The sequence below is a fragment of the Amphiprion ocellaris genome, chromosome 6 (genome assembly GCF_022539595.1).
Source record: "Amphiprion ocellaris isolate individual 3 ecotype Okinawa chromosome 6, ASM2253959v1, whole genome shotgun sequence".
Classification (NCBI taxonomy): Eukaryota; Metazoa; Chordata; class Actinopteri; family Pomacentridae; genus Amphiprion; species Amphiprion ocellaris.
In genome coordinates, this window is record NC_072771.1 from 33,775,065 (window position 1) to 33,793,784 (window position 18,720).

The 18,720-nt window shown below is 39.5% G+C and overlaps 2 protein-coding genes across 4 annotated transcripts in view; both read left to right on the top strand.

The window, feature by feature from the left end:
- The first annotated feature begins 1,529 nt into the window (after window positions 1-1,529).
- cenatac (centrosomal AT-AC splicing factor) lies at window positions 1,530-7,800 on the top strand. The gene is made up of 11 exons (XM_023283808.3): window positions 1,530-1,827; window positions 3,036-3,202; window positions 3,424-3,522; window positions 3,613-3,679; window positions 4,061-4,123; window positions 4,402-4,469; window positions 4,580-4,694; window positions 4,800-4,830; window positions 5,440-5,541; window positions 5,931-6,063; window positions 6,999-7,800. Exons 1-11 carry the CDS (start codon window positions 1,711-1,713, stop codon window positions 7,117-7,119), a joined length of 1,083 nt encoding a protein of 360 aa, XP_023139576.2. The 5' UTR covers window positions 1,530-1,710; the 3' UTR covers window positions 7,120-7,800.
- Window positions 7,801-9,090: 1,290 nt separating this feature from the next.
- The window catches only part of LOC111564815 (atos homolog protein B), a 31,703-nt gene continuing 22,073 nt past the window's right edge, over window positions 9,091-18,720 (top strand). For 2 of the 3 annotated variants that reach the window (XM_023264623.3, XM_023264624.3), the window contains exon 1: window positions 9,091-9,435. The gene's annotated coding sequence lies outside the window, so the exon portion shown is untranslated. Of the gene's footprint in view, window positions 9,436-10,438; window positions 10,538-18,720 lie in introns of all 3 variants that reach the window. The other variant, XM_023264625.3, reaches the window with a different exon arrangement.

The window sequence follows — 18,720 nt, forward strand, 5'->3', positions numbered from 1 at the left end:
TGATCACATCCATAGGCCAATATACACTCTCGGTCGCAGCGCCACCTGGTGGATGGACAGTAAAAACTCAATAAGTAGCCTAAACATGCTCCAATCTACCTGAAATTTTACACGTGTGATCAGAGTCCAGCCCTCATCGCATCCGTAGGCCGACATTCACTCTCGGTCGCAGCGCCACCTGGCGGATGTGCGTGGATTCGCCGACCAGCAAGGATGCGAGGACCCGTCCAACGCTGCTTGCAGCTTTAATTAACATTGTAATTAGGCAAAATGCATTTAAATGTATCTCTCTGCATTTCTCAGTGACATGATACACGTTTTTCGAACTACAGAGATTCATATTATATAAAAAAAAGTGCATTGGGAACAACAGTAGCAGCAGCACATTGTAAAATACATGTTCTTTTCTTTGCCAGCTTAATTTTTCTGTTAAAACAAAAACATAGCCGATGTCACTTACCAAAGGCTAGACACAGAACATTCCCCAGAAGCTTTGCAACTTGTCAACATGCATTTTATTGCACTCCACACATTTAAAAATGTATGTCTTTCAAAAGTAGAGTTGTACTGAGATTTGCTCTACAGCCCCCATTTTCACTAAAAAAAAAAAAAAAGGGGGGGGGGGGGTGAATGGTGCAACCCCAAACTGTTACATATTGATCTTGGAGTTCACCTTCTCAATGTTTTGACACTTTCCTTTGTTCTTTCTCCACCATTCAACAATTTTCTTTTCAAAATGGGGTAAATATTTGACTTGCAGATGTCGTGAAAGGGCAGAATCAAGGATATAAAATTTTGAACCATATATTCACATGTGATTATTATGCATGTAGAAATACATAGTCTCGTATGCTAAATGTAATGATAGTAAATAAGCAGGGTGAAAATCACCATATATTTAAATATGACAAACTCGATGTGTATGACTTGAGATACTGCTATTTGTGACTGCAAGTGAAACGTGAAAGAAAGCTGTGATAGGATCCATGTGTATCATTCAACCTGCTTGGAAGACACTGTGCTAGGCAGGTCACAAGATCGGCAGACCAGAGATCTTATAAGGTTTTGATGGAAACAAAATAAAGCATAAGATCATATATTTGCAAGTTTTGTCAGGTGGTCACACATTAGTGAGGTTGGGACACACATATTGCAAATTAAAGAATTGTATTTAAGTTAATACACTCTGCGTTGTTTGCAAGAAACCTACAAGTAGGCCAAAGATTACCAAATCTGTTCACTTTCTTCCCAAATGTCTAATATAGTTTGGTGAATGTGGTACCGCCCTGGGAGGCTGATTTGTAGTCCAGGGGATCTTAAACTTTCTGATATTATGAGTAAGCTTGGTCTCATAATTATTATCTTTACTGTACATATGGTTTAGTGCTGCTGTGAAAGATTTTTGCTGCTCTAACAATGGAAATTTCCCCTGACGTGGGGCGTAATAAAGGACTATCTTATCTTATCTTAAAACATTTCAACCGGCCCTCTTGATGTCAGGTGGTTTGTTTCCGGGGGGAAACTTTTAAAGACGGACCTGCTCCCTGTAGCAAAATATTAGCGCTAGCCGGAGATAAATTATGTACGTTTGTGTTTTACCCGAACAGTGGACTAGAAAATAGGAGGGAGAAAGATCAGATAGTTGGTTTTAGCTAAGATTTTGCGTTAATACAGCTCCTGTTTATGTTTAAAATTCTACACAGTGTCTAAATGGGTACATTTTACTGCGCCATATGTAGACAAACAACATTCACCGGGAAGCGACACATCTTCGGAAAAAATCACCAAAGCAGACTCAGAGTGGTTCTTCTCAAGTTTGTAGAAAAGGTAAGTGGCTAAATGTCAATGAGTTTTACTGTTGTGTCCAATTTGAGTGTTTTTTGGGGCGTTTTTTTGCTCACGTTTTCGTCCATTTCGCTGAACTTGACGTTCCCTTGTTCGCTTGATGCTGACGTTGTGTTGTTTCCTTTTCAATGACACTAACATCAGTGTTTTTATTGTGTTTCATAATGTTTTAAGCCCAGCATGTGTTTTTTTTTTTTTTTTTTTGGGGGGGGGGGTTGTTATTGATTTATTGTCTACAAAAAGAACGTTACACGGTGCATAAAGGACATGTATTTTACAAAGCCCTAATAGTAGTAGTAATTGTAAATGATAATAGCAATAATAATAACTGTATTTGTATTGCACATTTTAAAAACAGAATTTGCTAAGTGCTTTACAGAAGGGCCAACTAAAGGAGGCTACTTAGAACATTACACAAAAGAAAGAAGACCAGTGAGGGAAAAAGTGGAGCAATAGAGTAAAATACAAGCTACAAAATTCCAGTATAAATAAATCAATTCAACAAACACCATTTGGAAAAAACAAACAAGCAATATAAACACCAAAAATGCCATATCACGTAAATGAAAAGGAAAGAAAATAGAGGGTAAAACCATTTTTAAAAAAGCAAAGAAACAACAGCCAATGATAATAATAATAACAATCCATAAGTAGAATAAATAAATGCATTGATTTTTTTTAAAAATAGTAAAAACAATTAAGTGGTTTGTAGACAAATATAATTGTAAAAATTGTCCATATCTGAGTGGTTTGCAATTACGTTTGAATAGCTACCATATTACATTACTTAAATTGCTTTTTAATAATGCTGTATTGTCATTTTTATTTAGGTATTTTAACACTGTATAATGTTTATGTTTCCGATATATACTATACTTTTGTATATGTTATTACTATACTTATACTGCAGGTTTGTAATGTGCATATGTATTTGTCTTACTTCTATTTCTTAAATTTCATATTTCACTTTTATCTCCATTTCCACTTGTGTTGCTGTAAAATGCAGCTGTAAATATCTGACCATATCTACATATGACATTAAGTATAGTTCAACAGTGTTATAAACTACACCTTAGAAAAGGACTATAACGTTCAAACCTTCATGAATAGAAAATTTACAAGAGCAGTACTGTTTTAATAAGAGTCTGACGCTTATATTTTGTGTGCTTGTGTCTTCCACTATCTCCCAGGTAAAGGAAGCTCGCCGAACACTAAAGAAACCCCAAGTAGAAAAATTTGATTGCACTCAGCACAAGCAGACATTCTGGTGTTACTGCTGTGAGCTTGACATTGAGAATAATGTTACAGACGGCAACATGGCGGTGCTGCATGGAGGCTTATTAGAGCACATGGCCACGTAAGTTTTAATTGATTATATTTTATTTTGCATGCTCTGTTCGTATGGAAGCACCCTGACTAACTACTACTCACATTTATAAGGTGCATCTTTCAAACATTTGTGGTGAGTGTTGTTCATGTGATTTTATTTTTTTATATGAGAAAATTTTTCTTTTTTATTTATTTATTTATTTTTTTTTGTATTACAGCTGGTTAAAATGTAAAATTTTCTGATTTCAGCCCAGAGCACAGGAAGAATACACACAAGTTCTGGTGGGAAAATAAGGCAGACCCAAAGTTAAGAGACAAAGTCATCATCACAGAGGAGGAAACCGAAAGGTAGGCCTAGTGGACTGAAAATTATTATTAATAAAGTTTGTTTTGTAAATAATAGACTCTCTGTATTGATCATTGTTTATTTTTGTTTAGGTTCAAAGCTGAAGTTGCAAAAGCATTGGAATCATATGTGGAGAAAGAAGATGAATACATTAAACAGGTACTGCAACAAACTCCACCTTAATGACAGCTGATTGTGAGTCTACAATAGATAATTTGAAATTCTGACCTGAAGATCATGGCGGATTAAAAGCAGGATGATCCATAATGTTATTACAATTCATCCTGAGAGGGAAAATTAATGTGTCTATCAGATTTCACAACAATCCATCCAATAGTTTTTGAGATAATTTAGTCAGAGTAGTAACCGTCAGTCTCATGCTAGCACCAGAGGAAAAGACAAGTGGACTGAAACTTTATGCAGATCCATCCCATAGCCAAGATAATTCAATCAGGACTGAGAATGTTATCTTACCCAGTTTTGAAATCTGTTGATGGTAAAGGCAGTGTTTTTTTCTTGTTTTTCCTTACATGACTGCAGCAAGCTGATTTACTCCGGGCCCAGGAAAAGCATCGTCAAGAGGTCCTTCAGTCTCTTTTAGAGGTTTGTTTTCCAAGGATGCAGTGGCAGTATCCATCACTGTTGTTTCTCATGAAAGATGGTAAATGATTGTAAAGATCCAAGCAGGTAAACATCAGTCCTCTGGAGAGTCTGTTTGAATTGTGGCTGGTAAAAGCTTCAGGCTTGAAGAGAAAGGTTTATGGTAACATTTGCAGCAACCTAGTGCGTATAGATTTTGGTAATAAGAAATTAAATGAAGCATGATTAGATGTCAGACTTCCTCTGTGAACCACTGTTGGCTTTTCCTGAATCAATATCAGCGTGATGCAGAGCCGGAGTCGTTCAATGGACCCAATGGCACCGACATGTCTGCAGAGGATCCTGTCAGGTAACATCGTGTCCACCGACCATGTTTTGTTGTTGCTGTTATGCATTACCAGAAGCATTTCAACTTTGACTTTTGTTTGTTTGACGCTCATCTTGTTATTTTCGGAGCAGCTCTCAGTTTATGTCTCAAGGATCAGTCCAGCAGGTGGGGAGCAGCTTCGTCGACTCCATGGTTGAAGTGCCCCGTGCTGCAGCAGGACAAGGCCTGACTTTTATAGGTTATCAGGTAAAAAAAAGTGACAGTTATCATTAAAAAATGTTTAATAATGAATACATTTTTGTTTTTCATTTTTACATCCCCTCGTCTGATCACTTGTCTTTTCTGTTTCAGGATTCATCGAACAGTGGAAATGTTCATACAGGTACAGTGATATATGACTTTCCATGAATTGTTTGCAGAAATATGAAGAGTAAGTTGAAAATTGACTGTATAAGTAGGTGGACAAACATCAGGGAAACCTGTGTCTATCAGTGCGCTAATGCCAATACACACATAAACAAAAACATTTATGCATATGGCACCTACACAGTGTCCTGTAAACAGTGCAGTTGCATGTATAGTAGTGTGCAAAAGTCTGAATGCAAAGTGAGGATGGTTTAAAAAATCAAGTTGCAGTTTTCAGTTGTTAACTGTCTCCACTTGATTTGAGGTAAATTGTTTGGTATTCCTCGCATCTTGGAGAACTTGGCACAGTTCGGAGTACTTCAGACTGCAGACAGAATGTGGGAATGAACACACAACTCTGCAATGATCTTGCATGATGGATCAGAATGAATGCCTAAAGGTTTTGTTCTGTACTGTTTATCACATTGCTTTTCTTCAAGTTAAGAAAACATTTACTGGTTTCTTTTTCTGTGTTTCCACACTTTTCCAAGGTATGTGCAGAAACTTGCTTCTTCAGAGCTATGAGCTCTTGTCACCTCTTGTGTCATTGATGAAGACTGAGCATTATCGCCTCTGTGTATTGTAGGTGCTGTCCCTCCTTGGCTCCAGGACGATCCTCTGGAGGGAACCTCTGGAGGTGCCACACATTCAGAAATTGGCCCATCACTCCAGGAGTTCCTCAAACAAAGTATGTGGTAACCACTTTTTAAAAAGTACTGTAGTCATTTCAAATAAGGAAAAACTATTTTTATTAGAATTGTTTTTTGCAGATGTGTTTCATTGGATATCATCACATTGCTGTCATAATTAAAGACATTTTATTTGTGCTGTTTCATGCATGATGACATTTTTCTTTACTTCCATTTATTGCCTCACTATCAAACATGATATCACAGCAACCAATTCATTTGCTTTACCTTTACAATACTGAAACTTAAGGTCTATCAACATATGTGTCTCTGATCTTAGTCTAAGTCAGTCTTACTGATACAAAGATTATGCCAACTTGAGGAAAAACAGTGAAGATCTCACAGCAAATAGAATATAATTACAAGACCCTCATCTGTCTTCTGTCAGAGGAGCAAGAGAAGCTGAAGAAACTTCCTCCAAACCGAGTGGGAGCCAACTTTGATCACAGCTCACATACAGATGCCAACTGGCTTCCCTCCTTTGGTCGAGTGTGGAACAGCGGTCGACGCTGGCAGTCCAGGTGAGCTCACAAAACTCTGCACTCCACCTGAGACTAATACAGAATGGATGTAAACCAATGCTGATTTCCAGATTGGAAATAATGTAATTCCCAGAATGTACAGTATCTTTGTCAAATAAGTTTGCTGCACTACCAGCCACTTTGACAGATGATCATTTGTGTGTATGGAAGGTTGTAGTAGTTCAAGATAGTTATTTAGATGCGTATCAAGGGTCAAGTGTTATGCCTCCTTTTCACAGAGATACAATCTCCCTGATTTATGTTGTTTTTTTAATGTTTAATGTTGCTTTAAGTCACATTGTTAAAATAAAAGTCCTTGCAGAGAAGTGACATTGCAGTTTGGATACAAATGGAACACTGTATTATCATTATTATTACTATATATATTGATATTGCTGTAAACTAGCTTCTAGCTTCCTGGATTTTGTCTGAGGAACAATGCACAAACTAAATGTGTAGATCTACATAATATAGAAGTGGCACTGTAAGCACACTTTCTAAAGGCTGCCTTGGCTGGTGACCTTAAGTTATCTTTCAGCTAATGCAAAAATAACTACATGACAGTCCTTTGCTTAGTGATAGGTGGAACCTGACAGCCAAATTAAAACATCTTATTACATTACTACAGGCTAAAGATGGCTTCCATATTGACATAATGTAGCAATGATCATCATAGCAGCAAAACAATAATCTGTAACTGTTTATCTACCTTGTGTTTAGTGTCTAAGTTGTGTTTTACCACTTGGTAACTCAAAACTGCTATAACACTTTCTGTTAAATACATTCGTATTTCATTATATGAGCCAGAGATGCCTTAAATTCTAACTTTATTCAGCTTCTGACATTAAAAGGGCACATGGTGTTTTCATTTTCAGTTCGTTAGATTAGCTTCTTCAGTCTCTGCAAGGGATTGTGACTTAGTTTTTTTCCAACAGGCACCAGTTCAGACAAGAGGAGGGGAAGAAGAAGAGACAGAAGAGGAAGCGGGATCAAGGCACAGAGGGCTCAAAGAAAACAAAAACGACCGAACAGCTGACAAATTCTGACAACACTTAATAACTTTGACTGTAAATAGTTTGCAAGTTGTGAATGAGTTTTTATAAATGTTTGTGAGGAACTGTACTTGGTTGGAATGCTTAGGCTGATGCTACACCCATAAAAACTGCATTCAGCCATTTTATATCACAATTGTGAATGTTTGCAACAAAGGTTTTGATTTTGTATAATAAGCATTGTCTACTGGATTTATTGAGTTGGTTTTGACAGTTGAATTTTATCTTGAACAACAAGCACATTACTGTCACGTTTATTGTGAGCCACTCTACAGTGAGATCTTTTAACCAACTCAATGCTACCAATTTATTGGTCACTAAACTGCTTCACCTTTAATCAACTGGAAATCTGTGATTTTATTGAAGTCCTGGATTCTAAGTTAGTTGGTCAAATATCTTCAGACAAATGACTGTTCTAGCAAATGAACACATGGGGGCGCAAAGTACTCAAATACAAAAGGCACCTGCTGTGTGTGCTGAAGCCAACGTGTCCTAACAACATGGTAAATTTGAATGTATTTGTCATTCTTAATCATGCACCTCTTTTTTTACCCTATTAGGCAAAAAGAAAATTTTTTGTTTGTTTTCAAATGTATTCAGTAATATTTTGGAATAGTAATACTCTTAATGAGAGCAGCAGTTCTCAGTGTTCCTCCAACAATAAATGTGTTTTATTTAAAGGGAACCTCCATACCTGGTGATGAGCTTTCATTTCCCTTTTCAGGTCATGTTGTGTGATGAATTACTGGGGAAGGCTCGAAGGCTGCTGCCCAAATGTCACTTTTAGATGAATAATGACCTTTAGAGAAGTGATGTGTGCAGCTTGTTGTGTATTTTTTGTCTCAGTGGAATTAGCATTTTAGATTGTGTCCTATAAAAATAGAATATTCACCCTGTTTCCTGGCAAGAAAGATGTTAGTTTGTTAAAGTGATCTCATCAGTGGGGTCTTCAAGGATATTTGTGGTCTCCAGAAGCTTAACAAAAGACGGTCAGGTAACAAAAGCATTCTGTTAATGGGACCGGATCAACTACAAGAACGTTGCTTTGCCAAGAATCTCCCACAAGTGTCTTCTGTTTACTTGTGTCTCAAATTTGGCATGTCCATGTCATAAACAAGGAAACATTTGATTTACTGGTGAGAGAAGGGCATTTTTGACAAACCTGAAAATCCAGTCCTAGTGCTTATTCTGATAAAACGCAATTTGGAGTTGCTTAATCTGAAATTACTTACTAATTGCTTTTGTGAAATGAGCAGTGATTGTATTGCTAAGAGGCATAACAGTACAGAGAGAAATGACTATCCGAAAGCACTAAATGCAATATCCTATATTCTACTCCCTGACCTTACAGGCCTCTTTTTTTTATCTTTTCAGTGCACAGCAGAGCATAATAAGACCCCAGTGTGCTCTGGGTAAATGGGCGTGGAGCTCAGTGCAGCTGCAAGGCAATATGAGGATACAACGTGTAGCTGATCTATTCTTAGCACTGTGACAGTATGGCTATAGCTGATTTAGTGCAAACGGAAGAAAAGTGTGTGTACAGCTGATTGCGCATTTAGCTGTTGTCAAAAAGAAATTACCACACATTGGTGTCAGTGCTGCGTAACTCTATAGCGTTTTACTTTCATATCAGATCGTGTTTTTTGTAGTTTTCTGTTAAATATTACAGGATATTTTGTGTAACGGAGCTTTAGCACAAAAGCGATCCTTGGCAGTAAAGACTGGGAGGGGAGAAAAAGCACGTGTACTGGGCAGGACTTGGGCTAATCCACTGACCAATCAGATGCCTTGGTGTTTGAATAAATCTACATATTTTAAACTGGCCGCAATATCTGGCTGCTGATTGATTGAGCGGAATCCAAGCGACCAATCGCTTAAATGACAGGCGCTCAGCTGGTCGCGAAGCCCCGCCTTCTGTATGTTCGCCAGCAAAACCCCGGAAACGCTGCCGTTTAAAGAGACAGAGGAGGAATTTCGGGCGAAAGGCTGAGACAACGAAAACAGCTGCGAGCACACCAAAAAAAAAAAGGACAGGCACAGAGAGAGAGGAAGGGGACGTAGCTTAGTCAGTCGACAAGCGAGCTATGTGGCAGGACAGAGTGGGAGGACGAGACTGAAATTGACCGAGTGTTTCATCAGATACACGGCTAGCTGTACGTGGCTAACGAGTTTTAGCTTCGAATTTTGGCGTTTTTCACGGTAGCTACCTGGAAACCGACAAAGCATCACTGAACACGGCAGGGAGATAAAAGGCCAAACTCCCAGACGACAGAGACGCGTCACTTCAGACTCCTTGAGTCCACCTTTTGTTTTTAATAAGGTGAGTGGCCTTCAGTATCATTAAATGTGGCCGGGTTTAAATGTGCTGCTTTGCGTGAACTTGTATGTGTGGAAATTAAACAAAGGTTCAGTGTGTTTAACTAGAAATTTCGATTATTTTTAAATGCTTGCTCTTTCAATATACAGGTGGAAACGGGGATCATTTTTGTAACTGTGAATGCAGCCATAAGAATAAGTAGAATCCAACCTAAGCCAGCTGATGACCTGCCTGACAGTAGCTTGCAGGGTGTAGGGGGCGTTCCCCTGCTTTGTCTGCCTTCCTCACACTTTTCTTTATGTGTGTGCATGCAGTCTGCAGTGCTTGACAGGAACCCCAGTGATTCAGTCACCATCCTGTGTATCTGTGTGCGTTTGTGTGATCAAAATGCTTGTGTAGATGTTTCATTTTGGTAATAACTGCACACTCATGCCCTCCTGGGATTGTGCATATGTAGGCTATGCAAGAGGGACGGATCAAACAGCAGTGGCATACATCTGTGAGATTATGACTGTTGCTCAGCGGGTGGAATGATGGTGATCACTGTAGCTTACACAGGGAAGCTTACAGGAGAGGGGATATGACTGAGTGCAGTGGGTGTATTGTTCCTTTGGTTTACATTTGGGAGTTGCATTATGCAGTGAGGAGAAGGTTGATGTTGGCACTGAGCCCTTGTTAAGATATATGTAAAATCTATGAATTGGCAGTCTGCTAATACAGTGTTAGTAAGCTCATCTGCAATGTACTGCCTCCCATTGTCCTGACAAGCAGGGCATGATGGCATTGACATACACATTAGTCACACGTGTATGCAGTCTCACACTGCATCACCCATACAGCACACGTGCATATGGGAATCTACCAGATGTCTCACATGTATTTAAATACAAAATTTTGCATGCACACACACACACATATATATATAAATACACCTTTCAACAGTAAATCTGTCTGCAACTCATTTTTCTCTCTCTATCCCCTGCTTGTCCATGCGTTGCTCTGACAGCCACCCCCCATCTCTCTGTCTGGGAGAAAGCAGTGGGCTTTGTCCTCAGCTGAGTGTGACGTCATGCAGATCTTTGCTGTAACCAACCCTGAAGGAGAGGTACATCTTGTTATGCAGGCCTGGGTCTGGGCATGTCCTACGCACAAACGTTCTTTGACTTAAGTTCCCAAATGCTAAGACACGTAGGGAAATCAAAAGAGAGGAAATTATTTTTAGTCTCCTCAGGTGTGACGGAGAAACTTAGAAAATCCTCTCACATCAAAAGGAAATGAAGGCAGGAAGGGATCAAAAACTGTGGGACACTTTTAGCATGAAAGGAAAACAACTCTAGGAAACCCCAGCGGTGACTTGTCTGTTTTTCTTATTTCAAAATATATACCACCAAATATAACTACCAATACTTTCAGCTTCATAGAAATACATTTTATGCTTCTATAACTACCACCTAGTCAAATACATTAAGTTAAGCAGGAATGTGGTCATGAGTAACTGTGTGGTTTCTCCTGGTAGTATATTCAGCCACCAGTATCTAATTAGGCTGTTTAGGAGATGACTGCATTATATCCAACACAACGCTAACGAGAGCATTTTAATACTGTAAGAGCTCATTTGGCATTCGATGTCTGAGTAGATTAGATCTGGACTAACAATGTTACAGCCTCTTTCAAATACTAACCTGCGATTGGCTACTCTTACTGTGACTTACCTGCAGTTCGGCCACTGTATACTGTTTTATTCATGTGTAGTTCAACAGATTATCTGTGACATTCTAAGTTAAGGAACACCATTCATCCTGTGGTCCCTTGTATACCCAATCTGCAGTACCTCTGAACAAATGGAGTACACCTTTTGTATGTGGCTGTCTTACTGGGTGGTTACAATCTATAGTTGCAAATCTCCTTTTTTGCATCTATACCTGGCAGTGCTTTGTATGTTTGTGGGTAAAGTTGGGTTGGCTATTAAATGCTTTGAGCTGATGATGGCTTGTTGTGAGCCCTCCAATGTGTCTCTGCAGGATTTGATGTGAGAGATTACAGATGATTATGTGGGTTAGATCCAGTACTCAACACTGCTCTGGGGCTATATTGATCTCTAATGTGTATAGTGAGTGAGTGTGTGTGCAAGCACGTATTGTACTACCATCCTTTCAAGCGCTAAATTACCTCTCTTGAATAAAGAACTCTTTAAGGGGTTAGGTTTAAGTGTAGCACAAGGGAACTGGGAGATACAGTGAATGCATGGTTTAATACATAGCCTTAAGCCATCACCAAGAAACATTACACACTGGTCAACTGACAGGAGCGATGTCTCTCTGGATTCAAGATACAGAAATATTACTTCCCCTTGTAGCTTTCTTTTCTAAATGCCAATATAAACCTTGTCCATCTGCCAATGGTGCAAAAACATAAAGGCATCATGTTCAAATGACCTCTGTCTGCTGTCCTAAGTGGTACACAGTGACCTTCTTGATCCATTTTTGTGGTGGCTCAGTGGAAAAAAAACATATACATTGTGTTAACAGTAACACATTAATCACAAAGACTGAAACCAGCACATGGCATGACTGTTTTTCCACACTGAGTACATTATCTTATGACCCCCTCAGGGCTCCCATCCCAGGTTTTAGAAAGACCGCAGCAGCGGGCCAATCAGAGTGATGCTCTTTGCTAGAGGATCCTTCATTCGGCCCAAGGACAGAGCAGAGGCAGGCTGAGATCAAAGATAAAATTAACAAGAGCAAAGGTCAGAGATCAACTCAAACTGTGCCTGCATCATTTTCACCTTAATGATAACCGAATGTCCTCAAGCTTTGGAGTGAAGAGATTGTTCCGATTGTCTTCTTCTGTTTTAAGGAGATAAAGGCCCTTCAGGAATTCCATTTTTTAAAACATGTTAGTTCTTTCTCCATATCAGCTTATTCCTGAGCTCCTAAAATAGCAAGTGCAAAGCTTTGACAGTGTCCCTTTGACTCTGAAGTCCTCACTGTCACCTCTGGCCACTTGTACACAGATTAACTAAACCTAGCTTCAGGCTTACCAATAAAGGTCAGGTAGTCCACTTAACATTCTGTCAATAAGACGAAGTAGTTAGTCCTCTTACAGACATGCAGTGTTTCTGTGTTTGTAACTCTGTTCCAACTCCATCTTACTGTTGGTTAGTAGATTAACCTATCTGAAGGCCAGTGAGGGGAACGCCATTGAATTCATGGATGCCGGACGTCATTTTCAAGAACTGACAGTTAGAACTTACACAGTAATGTCATAATGAAGACTCAAAACAAGGAGCTTGTCACTTATGCAGGGATTTAGTTCATTTCAATGTGTTGCTTTGAAGTCCAATCTAATTGGTTCAGCTTAAAATGTTAGATGCTGGAGTTCTAAAAATAAATAAGTGGAAAAGGAAAGAGAAAACCACAAACTGAAATATGAAATCAATGTTTCAGCACATATTTTTCTGCCGAGGCTCTATACAGCACAGCAGAAATATAGCACAATATAGACATTGGATTGAATAGATATTTTATTAATCTGAAAAATCTCAAAGTAAGACTGCACTACCTCTGTTTAGATAATGGGAGGCAACCAGCATAACATGTTTTAAAGAGACAATATGGAAATTTCTCTTCTATTAGGTCCTCCATCTTGGTTTATTGTGTTCAGTGGCTCCATCTTTAGTAGATTCCTGCTCACCTTTATTCAAACCCAGCTGACAACAGCAGTCCAAACAGAGGGGAGGATGGCGAGGCGACAGTACCACCTGCTGAATAAATCAGCACGGTTTGACATTACACCCTGAGAAGCAAAGCACTGTGCTATCCAGTTCTGTACAGTTTTTTCCCTGGATGTCCTCAACTCTGCTGGCAGTTCTTGTACTCGGACATGTTGCACTACTTAACATTTACTGCAGGGCTGAAACAACAAGTTAGTGGAGCAGTTTAGTGAAAATTAAAGGGTCACTCACTTTATGTATTTATTATTTACTTGATAAACCAGTTTAAACTAACACAAGTAAATATATCTGTCTTAGAGAGGTGTTGACACCACTGTATTATCATTTTGGAGGCTGTAGTTTGTGGCTCTGTCGAATATTTTACTGACTATTCCCCAATTCTAGCTTCTAAATTGTTTATTCTGTTCAATATTAAACTGAATTGTTGGCAACAGGTCAACACCTTGAGTGATATGGAACTACTGCCATAATTTTTCACAATTTTCAATGTTTTGTCAATTAACCTATTGCCAAATTAACCAATAACATTAATTGTTTGCTGTAAATCCTCATTTGCTGCTTCAGGCTTCTACAAAGGGAGGATTTGCAGCTTGTCAGCCTTTAACATTATCTTAAACCTGCAGGTAGACCTTCAGTCTCCTTCAAGCTGTGAGAGTAATTACACAAACACAGTCAAAAAGTGCATTTGACGTAAGCCTACGGGGGTTTGTCCTTGCCGTTGATCACTCTTGTTTGTAGACTGTGATTCTTCTTGTGACTGCTGATTTTTGTTTTAATCTGGAGCTTAATCAACGTTGCGAGAACTTGTTTGGCAAGAGCATGAATGTCACCGATGTCTATTTACATGCAAAGGTCAAGCAATTCAGCTTTAAATCTAATATCTTTGGGTTTAGACTTGTTGGTTGGACAAAACTATAAACTGGAAAAATGTCCCTTTCGATTGTGAGGACTTACTTTTCCTAACTTTCGGAAGTTTGGAAGACTAAAAATATTTGATAGAGTAAGTCGGTGCAGAGTCACTACAATCATACAAATGTCAAAAAATACAAATTCATTCATCCAGGTGGGTAGTGGACATTTCAATAGTGTGTAAACATGTGCTAGCACTTTCCACATGAATTCTTCATTGATATACATTGTCATTTTGGCTTTAATTATCCAAACTGCCCTGAAGAAGTTCAATATGTGTTATTTCTAATGTGTGTTTTCATCATAACATTACAGGGCCTTCGTACTCATAATTAAATGTGATACAGAACAACCTCCTGGGTGTTGCTAAAATAAAAGATTGTCTCAAATTCAGTGCTGGTTGCCTCATAAGTGGGTTGAGTTTAATTTTTGAGCTTAATAAATAACTTAGCATGCACATATGCAGACTAAATTTAATTTTTATGCAGCACTGAGCCAAAGCTGTAAACTCTAAAAGTAAAAATGTAATAGATGATTCAACAACAATGCCTGGTTAGATTTAATTTGCTCATTAAGTTCATAAAAGTGCAGTAAATAGAATAAAAACAGATTTTTAAGGTACTTGACAATTTGTTCGAAGCTTGTTGCCAAAGTTCTAATGTTGATTTAGTCCATCTCACGTCTCATTTTTGTCAAACCCAGACACACTGCACAATGTTGGGATCAAGGCTCTGTGAAGGCCATGCCATCTGGTGCAGAACCATTTGTTTTTCTTGTCACTGAACATCGTTCTTCATGACTATGGCTGCAGAATGGACCATTCAAATGCCTCCCCGGTGGTATTGCATCATGTAAAGTTGCTAAAGCTTTTGTCCAGCAGTGTATGTGGCCTGCTGACATCTCAGAGTGGCTGTCAAGTCGCCATGTAAAACTCAACCCGAACAAGCCAGAGCTCCTGTTCCTTCAGGGCCCCCTCACCGAGACCTGTCCATCACCACTGACAACACTATGGAGGTGCCAGCTTGGATGATAAGGGAGTCTGGGAATGACAGTGGATGACAAACTGTTATCCTCTGCAAACATTGCAGCAGTGTGTCACTCTGTCATTTCTCCTTGACAACATCAGTAGGATTTGCCCACTCCTCCCCCAAAGAGGTGGTTGGGGTACTCATTGAGGTCCTCTTGCCTGGATTACTGCAACTTTCTTCTTGCTGGTGAGTCTGTCGTCAAGCCTCTGCTGACTGCTTACGATTAAACCTACAGCTTTCCTGCACCATTTATTAATTTATTCCAATAGCTCTTTGTTGCAGCTTGCTTCCAGTTCAGACACTCTAGTGTTAACCTATAGACGAGGAAGGGAAAAGTGCTTTATTTCTCCCTCTGTGCCAATCGGTTAAACATCACTGCACTCTTCTGCATCTGGATGTTTAGCCACCCCATTACTCAGAGGACCCTGTGTTCATTCATCTCAGTCAAAGCTCTTCGCTGTTCTGGCTTCACAGCAGAGGACAGCAGACTTTGCATATCTTCCACTGCAGGCTGAAAACCTACTTTTTCAAACAGAGAACCACTTGCTTTTTTCTCATTACGAAAAACACTGAATACACAATATCAAGTAATTATCCCTGCATGATTTGAACGCTTTTTTTTGCAAGTAGCGTTGAATAAAACATCTTAATGTAATGTAGTTTAGCCTGCTGATATGACCTCCATGCGAGGCCCAGAATTAACGAGTAGATGTTGGAAGGCAGATATATCTCGGTGCATTATATAGGTCAACACAGAGCTTATCAAGCTAAGACCTGTTCACTCTCTGCCCCTCTCCCTCTCGTCCTCGTCTTGTTTCCTCTGTCCATGGCTCTCACATATGTTGTCGTTTGTTTCGTTCCTCTCGCCGAGCATCAGATCCTTCCATCTCCCCATGCTGCTTATATTCCCATCTCTCCATCTTGTGGAAGCTGGGTGTGTCTGACAGGCCTGGGTCTTTGCATGCACCATTTGTCACTTAAATTGACTTTTATACAGAATGAAAAATGTTCAGGTTGAATGGCAACACTAATGACCTTCAGGTAGTGATCTGAAATGGGTTGGAAGCTTTCTTTTTTGCATTGATGTCGGCTGCATGTATTGCCGGAAGTATAACTGGAAGTATGTTTGATTGAGCTGAAAGAGTTTGTTGACAGTCGGTAGCGCAGTCAGGTTTTTCCTAACATTAAATGAACACACACAATGAAGGATTTCCTGCTGTCTTGAAAGCATTAGTACGTTTCATATCCTCCCAAAGAGTTTTAAAGCTGCGGTACACACAAACTGCTTCATACAGTGCAGGGCTTTACACGTTCATTTGTGTCTGTTTGTGATATACAGAAACAAATGGAACCCTGGAGCATTTTGTTTATCAGTGGAGCATAACTGCAGCTTTATTTGTTTGCTAACAATTGTGGCGCTTTAGTGCGTTATAGTATAAATGTTTTGTGTGTGTGCATGCCTGGCCGGTCCTGTGTGTCTCATCAGAGCCAGGGAACAGCTTTTTTTTGCCAAAACTGCAGTGATCTGGAGTCCTTGGCACGATCAGTTTGATTTGCGGCCTGATGCAGCACAGAGACGACAAACACTCACTAGTTGGGCTAAAGCAGAGAGATGAAGAGAAAGACAGCAAAATGCAGCCAAAGTCTGGCCCGCCAGCACTGGAGGTCCTGTGTCAAGATATCTCACAAAATGAGTCTCATCTTGCATCATATGTACCATTGAGGTGAACCTACAAGAAAGTGCTTAGGTAATATGAAGGGGGACATCATGCTGTTGGTGATTTACATAAGGATCTTAGGAGGGTCATTATGAATATAATGCCTTATTCTCTCAGGTAAACTGACTGTGGAGGTTAGAAGAAGGTAATGAAGTAATTAGAGTATGGAGTATGTCAGGCTTCGTAAACTACAGTCTCTTTCTTGCCATACTGGCAGCATGACTCTAAGGATGGGAATGTTAGTTAGTTCGTCAGTTGGTCCACCACTGTGGTTCAAACTGAAATATCGAATGGCAATTACTGGATAGATTTCCTTTAAATTTGGTGCAGCTATAAGTGGCATGGTGCTCTGAATGTTTATCCTAGGACTTTGGTGAACTCCTGACTTTTTAGTAGGTCAGAATTTTCACTTATGCTGTGAAATATCTCAACATCCACTCATTGGATTGACAATGTTTATGGTTCCCAAATAATGTACTGACTTTTCATCTTGCACCAACAGCAGTTATCAAGCAATTAGCATATGGGGTTGTCACAGCAGCCTGGCGTATAGCTGTATTATAGCTTCTTCTTTTGTGAACTTTGGAGCATTTTGTAGACCAGCGGTATTCCACATAAGCCAGTTATGCCCTTTAAATTGTAGCTTTCCGTGCTGATTGGTTTGGATTGTTGCAAAATCAAAATGTATTGATCTGTTCATGCAATAGTCAGTGTGTTTTGTTTGTTATTCAATATATTGACGACTTTCCTACAAAGAGATAAAAGGGCACCTTGGACCCATGTCTAGCTTATTTCGGTTGTGTGTTTTATGTCTGATTGCATGTTTGAATTTTTATGTATGTTAGTATAGGACGTTGCTCCATCTTAGGTCTTAAATCCTCCTCTGAACAGCAAATTTTTTTTTTTATGTGGAACATTATTCAGTTTTCTTGAACGCTGCCTGTGTTTGTCTGCCTGTAGCCTACTTCATCTGCGTCGCTGTGGTTGCTCCCCTCTTTATCTCTGGTAATCATTGCTGATTCACACAAAACACATTGTGCATCAACAGGAATGTCGCCACAGAAAGCAGATCTTAGAACTCTGACATACTGCAACATAAACAGAGATTTACCTGATGCTGATAAAGTTGATCACCATTGTGCAAACTTATCTGTTCAGGACTTGCAAGTAAAGGCACTTAATTTATGTGTGAAGTCCTGAACTCCAGCTTTAAACTCAGAGAAGCAGCTCTAGTGGCTTTTCAGTATAAACTGCTGCTTAACAACCGTGTGTGTTTGTGTGTGGTTGGATTGATCTCAGGATTAACCCCAGCCAGACCTTTTTGCCCTTTACTCTGAAACATCCCCCCACTGCCAAAGTGGATGAGATGCTCTGTGTACATGTATCTATAGGCATGCACTTCTGCACTTTGATTTCATTTACCAGTTGTCCTGAAGGTCTTTATGAAACTGTTGTGGCTTGGTTCCTCATTTTTCTCCCATTCCACTGGTGCTCACACACCTCCCACAAATGTGGGTGTGAATGAGCTCTAACGGCTATCATAATCTTCTCCACTATCCACTTTGGCTCGTAGCCAGTCAGACTGTCTGGTTATATAGTGACAGTGTACTGGTTAGGTATTAGTGCGCCACACAGCAAAAAAAAAGTGCTTTTTTTTGTTCTCCTTTCACTACCCAGATGGCAGGCTGGGCTCCATTCAGCCGCTACCAATCAGAGTGGTGCAACACCATCCTGCTGTGAGAGTTTCCCAAGCATGAAAGGGAAAAAGTGAACTGATTTAAAGTCAAGGACGATGGACAGAAAGATGTACCCAAAGGCCAGAACAAGGGATGGGAGAAAGAAACAGCGAGTGAATTGAAGAGTGAGAATTCAGTGTGAAAGATTGAAGACTGGGGCG